This window comes from Dromiciops gliroides, chromosome 4 (assembly GCF_019393635.1).
Source record: "Dromiciops gliroides isolate mDroGli1 chromosome 4, mDroGli1.pri, whole genome shotgun sequence".
NCBI lineage: Eukaryota > Metazoa > Chordata > Mammalia > Microbiotheria > Microbiotheriidae > Dromiciops > Dromiciops gliroides.
In genome coordinates, this window is record NC_057864.1 from 476,978,410 (window position 1) to 476,990,938 (window position 12,529).

The 12,529-nt window shown below is 50.2% G+C and overlaps 1 protein-coding gene across 2 annotated transcripts in view; it reads right to left on the minus strand.

The window, feature by feature from the left end:
* HIP1 (huntingtin interacting protein 1) overlaps positions 1-12,320 on the minus strand; it is a 118,962-nt gene extending 106,642 nt beyond the window's left edge. For both annotated transcript variants that reach the window (XM_044002557.1, XM_044002556.1), the window contains exon 1: positions 12,153-12,320. In XM_044002557.1, coding sequence (XP_043858492.1) covers positions 12,153-12,272 — 120 coding nt within the window. In that variant the 5' untranslated portion in view covers positions 12,273-12,320. The remainder of the gene's footprint in view (positions 1-12,152) is intronic.
* Positions 12,321-12,529: the final 209 nt, after the last annotated feature.

A 12,529-nucleotide genomic window follows, 5' to 3' on the forward strand; every position in this document is an offset into this window, starting at 1 on the left:
GTGCTTATCAATTTTGGGAGTGGAGCCATGTGGTGGAACTTTACAAGCAGCCCACATTAAATTAATGAAGTCAGATAGCGAAATATTCAAAAGTCCCCAGATAAGTCACCCACAGTTTAGCCCCCCAAATTAGCCCTAGTCATTTAAAAATATTTTTACAAGGGCAAGGTCTAGTTCTTTTGGGCTTTTCCATCCCCAGCCCAGCCCAACACCCTGTAAATGGTGGGCAATTGTCAAATGCTTGTTCCATGCTATAATTATTTTGACCAGGCTTGGTCAGAAATAGAGATAGGACAATGCCTTCCTGTCTTCTTTGCCGAGGTAGGGGACTACAGGAGCGGAACACTACATACACTGGTGGAGGTGTTAGTTGGTTTTGCTGAATTGCTTTTTACTCCCACTTTCTCTTTTCTTCTTAGACAAAGGGATCCCTCTCTGAATAAGGGATGGGGATGGATCAGGACATGAAGGGCGCAAAAGACAACACAATTTTAAAAAGTTTGTTCAACTGACTTGTGACCAGGATATTTTAACATTTTTTGTTTTATGGACCCTGTTGGACTCCATTGATGCACAATCAAAGGAAATACTTAGCTTAAGTTAGTGTTCAACGAAAATAATGTTTCCCCCATCTCCTCCCCATGTATAGACGGCCTGCAATCTCTCCTCAAGACCCTAAAGATTCTAGGGTGAGAACCCCTGAACGCCACGGTCTCAAAGCTTCCTTCCACTTCATTTTGTGTGTGTGTGTGTGTGGGGGGGGTGGCAATGGAGGTTAAGTGACTTGCTCAGGGTCACACAGCTAGTAAGTGTCAAGTGTCTGAGGCCATATTTGAACTCAGGTCCTCCTGAATCCAGGGCTGGTGCTCTTCCTTCCACTTCAAAAACCAATTCTATGACCCGGGAATTCCCACTCTGCTGGTCTAGATACCAAGCCTGCTCTGGCTTTGGACCAAGCTGCCTCCAACATGGTTTTGAGGTTCTCCTCCCTCTCACCCCCTTAGTTCCCCTTTATCAGGACTCAGATCTCACTCCAAGCTCGGGGCATTGGCAAACTTTTCACAAAGCGATTTGGGCTCCAAAAAGCCCCAGGGGCTTAATTTCTTCTTTTGACACCCCCTACTCCCACCCCAGGGCTTTTCTAGACCAGCAACATACTAGAAAGGGTGTGGGGTTTTCGGGGTCGCCTCCTTACAATTCCACTTTTTTACAATAGAGGAAGCCAAGGCCCTGGGGATAGCAGAAGAGGAACTGGAGACACCTGTGCTTTGGACAAGATTCTGTGGCCAGCATTGAGCACCTCTCCCCTCATTCCCCAACCTCCCAAAGCTCAGGTTGGGGAGGGGCTATTTAGCTTCCCGGTTTAACCTAACCATTCTGGCTAACACTAATTCCAAACTTTGAGTGTGGTCAAAGCCCTTTACATTTCAGCAACCTGGGACAAAGCCCCCACTGCCCCACCTCAGTGACTGCTTTAGGGATGGTTGATTAATGACTGAGTGTTTAGAATCCAAGTCTCTCCATCCAGTCCACCTCAGCACTCCAGGGCATGCTCTTCTCCCAGCCTCCACTCTATCACTGCCCCTCCCTAGCATCCAAAGGCTTTTGAAATGCTTCTTAGGCTCACAGAAAGTAGAGATGGTGGGGCCAGAGAGCTCTCTCTTTGTAGAGGTGAGGAAGATAACACTCAGAAACGGCAAGTGACTGGGCCAAGGTCACACGAGTGGATAAGTAGGAACCCTCCTTTGACTCTCAATTCAGTGTTATTTTCACTGCAAGTTTATCTTCATTATAGGCTGATAAGGGCAAAATGACAATAATTTGATTTCTAGGAATTAGAATTTACATAAGTCCCAGAGTGGATTTACTAAGACACTATGGTGCTGCAATCTTGTTGTATTGGCACAGTGAGTATCCAGAGGAAAGGAAAAGGAAGGAAATTGAGTCATAGGATTCTAAAGGATTCGGGGGGGGGGGGCAAATAGAGGTGAAATACACATTTAAGTGTGTCTGCTGGGTGAGTAATGAATGAGCATTTCTTAAGTGGCTACCATGTTCTGTGCACTATGTCAGGCAGTGTGAAAGCAGACACAAAACCGATACAGTCCCTACCTCCCGAGCAGCCTACACAGTAATAGGAGAAAAAATATACAATGAACAAATGGATGAAAAATGACTTATTAAGCACTTACTATATCTAAGTGCTGGAGATACAGACAAGACAGTCTCTGCTCTCAAGAAGTTCACACTCTTCATACCGGGAAATGGGGAGCAGGGGGACGACAATTTGATATGGGGGAGTCCCAGGGTTGGCAAGAGCACCGAGTCATGCATTTTGCCCATAAGCCATGGGCCCATCAATGGTTACCGTTCTCAAAGCAGGCGGTGAAAGAGGGGTGAGGAGGGAGCACGTGGACAAGGCAGCAGAGCACCTGACCAAAGGTTGAGGTGGATGCATGTGAAGTAAGGTCCTGCAGGCAAGATTACACTTGCTCACTCATCAATCACGTCCACTCAGCTCCAAGGGCAAAGGTCCCAAACTAAGAGCACGAACTCTCGAAGGCATGGAGAGATCTGACAGAAGTGATCTGGAGGGTGTTGGTTGTTCCAGGCTAGGAGGGCTGTCACATGCCAGGAGGCTGACATTACCATCCATAGGACCAGGGGGCTAGGTACTTTCTGCAGCTAACTTTCAAATTGGGCCCTGATGAGCTCATCCTTTCATTTGATAACGAAGTTTTCAGGAAAAGAGGACTTCCAGAACCTCAGTGGCTTTAACTCTGTTCCATGCCTCAAGTAATGCTTGGCTTGACTACATTTAAATATGTAAACATGGGATCAAGGACAGCTAGGTGGTGCAGTGGATGGGGGAGGGGTGCAGGGTCTGGAGTCAGGAAGACTCATCTTTTTAGATGCAGATCTGGCCTCAGACACTTCCTGGTTATGTGACCCTGGACAAGTCACTTCACCCTGTTTGCCTCAGTTTCCTCATCTGTAAAAATGTGCTGGAGAAGGAAATGGCCAACCTTGCCTGTATCTTTACCAAGAAAACCCCCAATGGGATCAGTAAGAGTCAGACAGGACTGAAACGATTGCACAAATGACGTGACATGAACCACAGAGGCAATGGTCAGAGGACTCTGCCCTCTTCCTCTTCACAGATCTCAGATCCCCACAGCAACAGCTTACATCACACAGAAGACCACACATATCTCTTGGTTTGTCTCTCATAACTCAAGACCAGGCTCGACCACTCTTATGTCATGGAAACCAAATCTGAGAAGGAAAGGCCGGGAGATGGGTGGGCAGGTAGGTTATACGCCAGCATCACTAAATAAGAGAGACTGCTCAGAAGGTGTCTGCATTTGGGTAGCTGCCATCAAGGGAAGGGGCTGTGGTGCTGCAATTAGGGCCAAGCCAATCAACCGGTTGGGCTTTTCCCAGAGGGAGGCTCAGTGTATTTTGTTGTTGTTTTTTAAAGTGTGATGTTCCTTTAAATTCAACCTTTATTAAGTGCCTACTATTTGCCAGTCACGCCACAATATGGCACAGCTTCCAAGAAATTGGGAGATGGTCCTACTCTGTTCTGCCCTGGTCAGACCTCATCTGAGGGACTGGGAGCATTCCCGAGAGGCACGGCTTAGGAAGGATGGTGACAAAGAAGAGACTGTGCAGAGGATGGCAACCAGGGTGGAGAAGGGCCCTGCGTCCCTGGGGACATCTAGTCCAGAGAAGAAGAGTAGGATTTAGGGAAGGGGAAGGACAAGGTCGCTGGCTGCGCAGACTCTAAAGGCTGCCAGGGAGGAGGTTGAGCCCTGCTCGTCTGGGCCCCAGACACAGGATGAGGGACCAGGGTGGAAGCTACAAAGAGGCCGATGGAGGCTGCATGTCAGGAGAAAGCTCTTCTTCGAGCTGAAGAGCTGAGGTGGCACTCTGCATTTCGTGTGGGGACAAGGCATTTTTATTTCTTGTAAAAGGGAAGAGTCAGACCACAGACACAGCCTTCATCCAAGTAGAGCATAGCTGAAGGACACAGCCCAAAGTTGGGAGAATGATGGAGGTGATGGAACTGAGAGCTCAATTAGGCTGCAAAGCAGTCAGTGAGGCTCAGTGCCCATGGGGGGTGGACAGGGCGATGGGATTGTCCTTTGCTGTCATGTGGGACCCTTGAAAGGCACGCCAGAAGAGACCCGGCCTTCAACCCTGCTTCCTCCCAGAGTGGAAGAGGCTGCTTCTAGAGGCGTGGGGCGGGGGGGGGGGGTGCTCCTCCTTGGAGGGCTTCACACAGTGGCTAGAAAAGGGCTTGTGGACCACCAGGTTAAGAACAACTAGCAGTTGCTGGGAGGAGTTTGGAGTTTGGTCCCCTCCGGGCTCCAGATTCCCCAAACCCCACCCCAGTCACCCTTCCTGAGGTCATCCATCATCACCCCCGGCTCTGAACCCCACCCTTTCCTCTGCTCTCAGCTGGAGAAACTGACGCGTCTGCATCCAAAGACACAAACTCCCCCCAAAAGACCCAGACAAAACCAACCGTGAGAGAAGGAACCAAAATGAGAAAGGACAAGCAGACCTCAGGCTCTCAGCCTGATTTATTTTGAGTCTGTCCACCACATTTCTCAAGCCCCTGTGGCAGAGAAATCCCCCTGGGTAGGGTTTTTGTTTTTATTACATTTTGGAATAACTGGCTTCCCTCGTAATCCTCCGGGTTTGATTTTATGCATTTAAAAACCCGAGTCTGGGGGCAGCTAGATGGCGCAGTGGTTAAAGCACCGGCCCTGAATTCAGGAGTACCTCAGTTCAAATCCGGCCTCAGACACTTGACACTTACTAGCTGTGTGACCCTGGGCAAGTCACTTAACCCCCATTGCCTGCAAAAAAACAAAAAAACAAAAACAAAACAAAACAAAAAAAACCCGAGTCTGAAGAGCCTCTTCTTTGTCAGACTGTGGCCAAAGGTAGAGAACCTCTGGGGCCCAGTGGTATTGCAGAGACCCCTGGGTCTTAGTTTCTCAATCTATAATATGGGAATACTCTCTTTAGGGCAGTCGTGTGGTGGACAAAGGGCCTTCCTTGGAGTCAGGGAGACCTGGGTTCAAATGCTGCCTCTGACATGGGCTGGCTATGTCATCCTGAGGAGCCATCCAAACCTCTCACGAAAACTAAGTTACAGAGGGGAGCTGATCAGCATTGCAGAAGGGTGTTTCCACACTTGGGAGAGTCCCCAGAGATGAAATCACAGCTTCAGATTCTCCCCCTCCCCCAATCCCTTCACATTCTCTCATAGGGATGTCCAAAAGACCAAGCAAGATAATGTGTGAAAATAAAACGCCTTGGAACTTATTAAAAACTATACAAAGGGGGGGGGGGGGGCAGCTAGGTGGCACAGTGGATAGCGCACCGGCCCTGGAGTCAGGAGTACCTGAGTTCAAATCCGGCCTCAGACACTTAATACTTACTAGCTGTGTGACCCTGGGCAAGTCACTTAACCCCAATTGCCTCACTAAAAAAAAAAACAAAAAAAAAACTATACAAAGGGGTGGCCATCCCAAATAGCCTTTGAAACCCCTGCCAGCTCTAAATCTATGGTCCTATGGAATGGAAGGGTTCGAGGTTGGTGGTGTTTTTATTAAAATCACCCCACCTTGGTGCCACAGGGTACACGATGCTTTTTTTCTTCTTATCTTTAATTATAACTCCCATTTGGAACAAACTGAAAAGTTTGCGAAATGTTTTCATACTTTAGATCATAACAAGAAGTATGTGGTATTATTAATGTCCATTTTACTAATGGAGAAACTGAGGCAAGAGGGCAAGCCATTTGCCCAGAACCACACAGCTACTAAGTGTCTGAGGTGGGATTTGAATCCAGGGTTTCTTGATTTTATCTGCCTGGCACACAGTAGGCACTTGATATATGCATTGGCTTTGGGGTCAGGGAACCCAAGACTGAATCCCACCTCCACTCCTTCCTCTGCAAGATGAGAGACTTGGAATGGATGGTTTCTAGGGGCTTGGACCTTTGGTCCTGGTGGGGAACGGGCTGGCTTTGGAGGTAGAGGACCTGAGTTCAGATGGTGCCCTTGTCACATCCTCACCCTGTGATCTTGGACATCACTTTGTCTCTTGGGATCCCATTTCCTCATCTGTACAGTGAGGGCCTCAGGTAGATGACCTCTAAAGTCAGGACCCTGTGAGAAGAAGGCCAAATTTGGTGATCTAATGTCCCTTCCAATTCCAAAGGCTACGAGCTTGTGAGCCTCTTCCCCCAGAAGCCAACCATGCCGTGAAGAGGCAGCAGGAGAAACTGATGTGCCAAAGGCCGCACCAAAGACAATCCCCCAAAGTAAGCTGGGAAAATTGGTGCTGGGGGGATTCTGGAGCAGGTCAGCCATTGTCCAGCTCACAGGCTTCCTGTAGCTCTCGCCGCCTAGTGAGTAGGAAGAAGTGCAGAATTGCTCTAGCTTTCCCTTCATCCAATCAACAAACATTTAGAGAGTGTTAGGAAGACAAGGACAAAAGCAAGCAATTCCTGCCTTCTGGGAGCTTGCACTGACTTCCCGAGGCCTCAGTGTACCCATCTGTGATAGCCCCAGAGGCCATGAGGGTTAAGTGACTTGCCAAGGGTCACACAGCTATTAAGTGTCAAGTGTTTGCGGTCAGATTTGAACTCAGGTCCTCCTGAATCCAAGGCAGTTGCTTTCTCCACTGTGCCACCTAGCTGCCCCCTCCAGAGGCCCTTTCTAGTTCTAGGGCATTTGACCCAGTGATCCATCATTAATTATAGAGATGCAAGGAGAAAAACTGACACCATGCACGGCCCATTTAAAGATCAAGAATGATCTTAAGACTACAGAAACACATTATTGCACGAAAATCGACAAGCATATATTAAGTGCCTACTGTGTTCTAAGCACCTTGCTAGGGATTGTAAATGCAAAAGTAAAAACAAAATAATTCCTGCCTCTGGGGCACATAACCAACTAGCAAGAGAGGGGTAACAATCTGACAGTCCCCCATGTCAGCCTGGGGCTTTTGTCTGTTCTGAAAAAATTCACCAAGGTCCTTGTTGGTAAATGCTGGCCTGGACTGTCAGGCGAATGACCCCTGCTGTGACACAGGGAGGGAGACACCCCACATTTTGGGGGTGATTTAGGATCAGAGGCTTTGGATTTCCTCCCATGCCTGAGGTGCCCTCCCTCTTCCCCTCTCCCTTCCTGGTCTTGGGAAGAGAAGCAGTAAGTAGCAGCGACTCCTCACTGGTTGGGAAATCCCAGGAGGTCAGAGATGGTGGCCATTCCCCAGAGCCCAGGGCTAAGCACAGACTGGGCCTGTCATTTGGCTGCTCTAAGGTTGGCATGGCTGCAGAAATGGCCCGGGAGGGAGCTGGGCAGAGCTCTCAAGATGGGAGGGACTCCGGAGGTCATGAGGCCGACCTTGTCATGAAACAGGGTCTGAATCCCGCCTCAGATGCTTTTGAGCTGAGGGACCCTGGGCCAGTGACTCCAGCCGTCTGAACTTTCTTTCCGTTGCTCTCGCTGCCTCTCCAAAGACCGGAGAGCTGGGTCCCAGCAAACCAAACCTCCCCCACGCTCTGGCTGCACCTCCCCTCTCCCCCTACTATGGTTACACACAGCTAGGAAGAATTTGAGCCAGAACCTGAGGTCAGATCTCTCCCAAATGGAACCAGCATAGTTAGGGCTGGATGGGACCTTAGTCTGATCCCCTGACTTTATAGATGAGCTGAGGCCCAGAGAGGAAGGGGCCTGCCCAGCGTTGTTGGATCAAATATTGAGAGCTAAAACACACCTACTAAGTGTCTGAGGCTGATAGGAAGCCAGGGCTCTGCCCACTCACTACCCCCCAATTCTCTCCATCAGCCCCTTCTCTGAGCTATATCTGGGCCCCTTTTTCACAAGCAATCACCCACTGCAGACAAAGCTCACTGAGGGCAGGGACAGTGCCGTTTTCAGCTTGATAACCCAACCAGCCAATGGAATAAGTGTTTGCTGAAGTGAAAGAGGCTACTTTTGTTTTTCAAACAATTTCACTTTTGACAGGCTTATGTTGGTTTGCCTTGAGTTAAAGGGACCGGTAGATACCTAGGGCTTAGCCACCATGCTCAGGACTGGGAAGGGGCCCAGTTGCTTCAGCCTGCTGCTTTTGGGTCTGGTGAAAACCCAACATCTTCGGGAAGACCCCAGGATCTAGACTATAAATCCAGAAAACATGGGTTCAAATCCAGCCTTGGATATCTACTCGTTGTGTTCCGGCTTTAAATTTATGACCCTATGTCCAAATCCCTTCCCCTGGCTAGGTCTCAGTCACTTCATCTGTAAAATGGGGGGAGGGAGAGGGTTCCTTCCAGCTTACCCTAAGTTCTACCCAAACTGATAGCTTTCTGGTCCTGCCTATTGACAGCCTGATTGTCGCTAAGTTCGGGGCCCTCCTCCCAACCCTCTATCTTTATTATCACAGTCAAACATTCCAAATGCTCCCCTGCCCGCTCCCTACACACATGCATGGCTATGTGGGCATGGGACAACTGACGGATACTCACTCCCCCTGCATACCTCCTCCCACCAAAGTGGCGCCAGGTCAAATGCAGACAGTCGCTGGCCAGCCAGCGGGCCCCAGGCTGGGAGGTTACAAAGCCCTGGCCTCACCCAGCCTAGCTCAGTTGGGCCGTCCCTAGATGGCTCCAAGACATACCGCACCTGGCTCAGAAAAGTTTTCACAGACCTAATTTCCATCAGCTCAGGGGGTTAGCTAGCATCTTTGGTGTATTTCTCCAGTTTGTTCCAGATTCTACTCAGCTGAAACCTCAGAATGAATTTTTCCCGGTTTTGAAATTGTCTTTATTTATTTATCCAGTTCATGGGGGCGGGCTGGGGGTAAGGAGAGAACCCAAACCCAAAACAACCAAACGAAAATATTTGCAAGCCTCCAAACATGAAAGCAACTCCTCTCCATTCCAGCCACAACAGGGAACAATTTCCAAAGGCTCTCAGGGGCCTCGGACTCAGAAGAGAGGCAGAGAGAAGGCTCATCTCCAAACTCTCAGCCTCACATTCCAGATTGAGAGATAAACCCCCTTCACTCCAACTGGGCCCATGGGCTTGGTGGTAATCACTCACTTCCTCTCTGGAGAAGGAAGGCATTGCGCAAGGAGGCCAGACTTCTGGGACTGGATCACACAGTGTGTGCCAAGCGGTGCCAGGGATGGCATGGGCCGAACGCTTTCTCCTTCTTAACGTTTCGCTCCAAAAGAACTTCAACCTGGTCTTGGCTCACTTTCCCCCTCTAGCCCAGGGGTTCTAAATGTCAGTGAAAACTTGGCCGTGGGATTTCCCCCTCAAATACTGTGATAACTATTTCAATATCCTTGGTTTCCTCTATAGTCCTATGTATTTTTTTGTGCATTTAAAAACATTTTTTTTCTGAGACAGGGATTCATAATCTTCACTCTGCTGCCCAAGAAAAGTCCATGACACAGAGTTAAGAACTCCTGCTCTAGCCTGAAATCCATTTGTTCTCTTCCCACTTTTTATATGGTTTTAAGCCAGAAAGGGACCAACATTTGCAAAGTCCTTTGGCGAGGGTCTGGGGGTGGGGGAACATAGGAGGTAATGTGTCCCAGGAGGGGGATCAGAGGAAGGGACCTCAGAGACTCCCTGGTCCAACCGCCCTCACTTTATCAAGGAGGGAAACTGAGGCCCAGGGAGAGTAGTTGATTTGCCCAAGGTCACACGGGAAATGTGTAAGGCTGAGTTGGGATGTGAACACACAACTTCTAGCTCCAGAGCCAGCATTTTTGGCCACTTAGCCCCTGCAATGCCTTGAAAATAACACTAGTCATTAATATATCCATGCTGAGGACCAAAAACAACAGCACGTCCTTGGCATGTGGATTTCGCCAGAGGGAGGAAGAAATCAGTTCACAGGAGTGTTTGTCAGTTCTACTTGTCTCTGCCTCCCCTGTGCCAAGGGCAGGGTTTGGTGACCAATCAATCCATTCAATAAACATTTATTAAACATCTCCTATGTGCTAGGTGCAGTGCTAAGGGCTGGGGATACAAAAAGAGGCACAAGATAGTCCCTGCCCTCAAGGATCTTACAGTCTGATGGGGAAGACAACCAAGAAACAAAGATGCACAAAGTCTACAGCATAAATAGGAGATAATGATCAGAGGGGAAGGCACTGGAATTTACAGGAAGCTGTAGGAGCTGGGATTTTAGTTGGGACAACAGGATGTCAAGGAGTGGGGGAGGAAGAGTGTTCCAGGCCGGGGGAGCTCTCAATAAATGCATTTACAGATAATAAAATCATGAACAAGCAATGAATATGATCTTGGTTGATGACTCTGGCACATTCCCTTGGTAAGGCTGGTGGCCACTGCTGGGCAAGACAAACATAGGCAGCCTTCTGGTTGGGTCCATGCATGCCAGGGGCCAAGGGAATCAAAGCATAATCTCAGAGCTCTGTGATCCACCAATCGGCTCCTGTGCCAAGCCCCCCAATCTTCCTGGCACTCTCCCACTCATTGCTAGTCCAAAACACCTCTTTTCCCTGTTTTCTTCTTTACTATATCCCTTGCACTTAGTAAGCACTGCCTGGCACATAGTAGGTGCTCAATAAATGTTTATTTATTTATTTTTAAAATTTGCACGGCAGTGAGGGTTAAGTGACTTGCCCAGGGTCACACAGCTAGTAAATGTCAAGTGTCTGAGGCCGGATTTGAACTCAGGCCCTCCTGAATCTAGGGCTAGTGCTTTATCCACTGCGCCACCTAGCTGCCCTTAATAAATGTTTATTGATTGATTTTCATTCCACAGGTCTCATCCCCTTTTTGTCGGAGGCAGTGTGGTACAGTGGAAGGTCATGGAGTTTGGAGTAGGAAGTCCTGGGTTCAAATCTCAACTTTGGTACTCCTACCCTTGTGAGGTTGGCCCAGTCATTTAAATTCCCTGGGCCTCAGCTTCCCTGTCTGTAAACTAAGGGGGTCCTTTCCAGCTCTAAATGTATAAGCCTAAGGAGCAGCTAGCTGGATGGTGCAGTGGCTAGTGTTGCACTTGGACTCAGCAAGACCGGAGCTCAAATCCTTCCTTAGACGGTTATTAGTTATGTGATCCTTAACTTATCTTTGTCCTCAGTTTCCCCCTCAGAGATGGGGAAATAATAATAGCAGTTACCCCACAGAGTTGTTGTAAGGATCAAATCAGATTAAGTTCTTACAAACCTCAGAGGGCTACATAAATGCTATTGGCCAAGAAGGCCCGAGTCAATCGTTCCTTTTCCACCCCTGGGAAGCAACCCCGAAGAGGTAGCTGCTCACTCCTTTCCCCATCACCGCTTTCCGTCTCCTCCCTAGTGACGGAGCACTGGACTTATACTTGAGCCACCCTTTCTCACTACAACCCTTCTGCAAGCGTCACCAAATGCACAGATGAGGAAACTGAGGCTCACAGACTCAGTGGGCTTCACGTCTGAAAGGGTTCGGAGCCTGGCGACTGGACCTCCCAGCAATGAGCTCTCTTTGCCCCAAGCCCCAGCTCCCTAACTGACTTTATCCCGTGCTCGCCCCGCTTCCTTTGGCTAAGGCTTTCGGGGAGCAGCCCCATCGGGCGACCTTACTGAGTGATGCTCTCCTGCCCAGCCAAGGCAGCCTGCCGGGTCTGCCGCTCTCCTGGGGGGCTCCTTTGCTCAGGAGCTGGCCAACCTCCTTCGACCTCCCCTGGGATCATCTAAGAAATGCTTCCTCCCCAAGTCGCTGACCCCGGCGTTTCAGATTTCCCCTCCGGATCCATTTAGATTTCCCCACCTTCACCGATTCCCCCGGGATCTCTACAGATCCCCTCCCACAAGATTCCCACTAACTCCATGGGATCCCCGATGTCTCCGCCAAGCATCCTTTCCAAACTTTTCTAATTCCTCCACCCCCCCCCCCCAGCTCCCCAAAGATCTTCAGGGATCTCCTCTCGTGATCCCCCCGGAACGCTCTCGCACCACAGTACTCCACCGCACTCCAAGACCCCCGGGATCGCCGCTCAGGATCCCTTTGCCCTCACCCGACCTCCTCGGACCCTCTCCGGATCCTCCTCCATCCCTCCAGCCCCGCCCGGGATCGATCCCCGGGGATCCTCGGCGGCCTCACCTGGCTCCGCTCGAAGCTCTCCCGCTCCGCCGCCTCGGGTCCCGCACCCGCCCCACGCCGGCTCAGCACCTTGGGTAGAGGGTTGGGCACCTGCTTCATGGAGCTGGCTACCCGGTCCATGGTGCCCCGGATACCCGCCGACACAGCCGACACCGCCGCCGCCGCCGCCGCTGCCCCGGGATCCCCGCGCCCCGCCCCTTGTGCCTCTCGCCGCTGGGATCCGGCGCCAGAGGGCCCGTTGAGCTCACTCATTGGTCGCGGGGCCCGTCAGTCTCGTCCTCCGTCCCGCCTACAAGCTTTAAGCCCCTCCCCTTCTGAGAGAGGCTTTCCCCCCGCCGTCTCCCGCCCCTGAGCCACTTTCATTATGATTGGTCGGT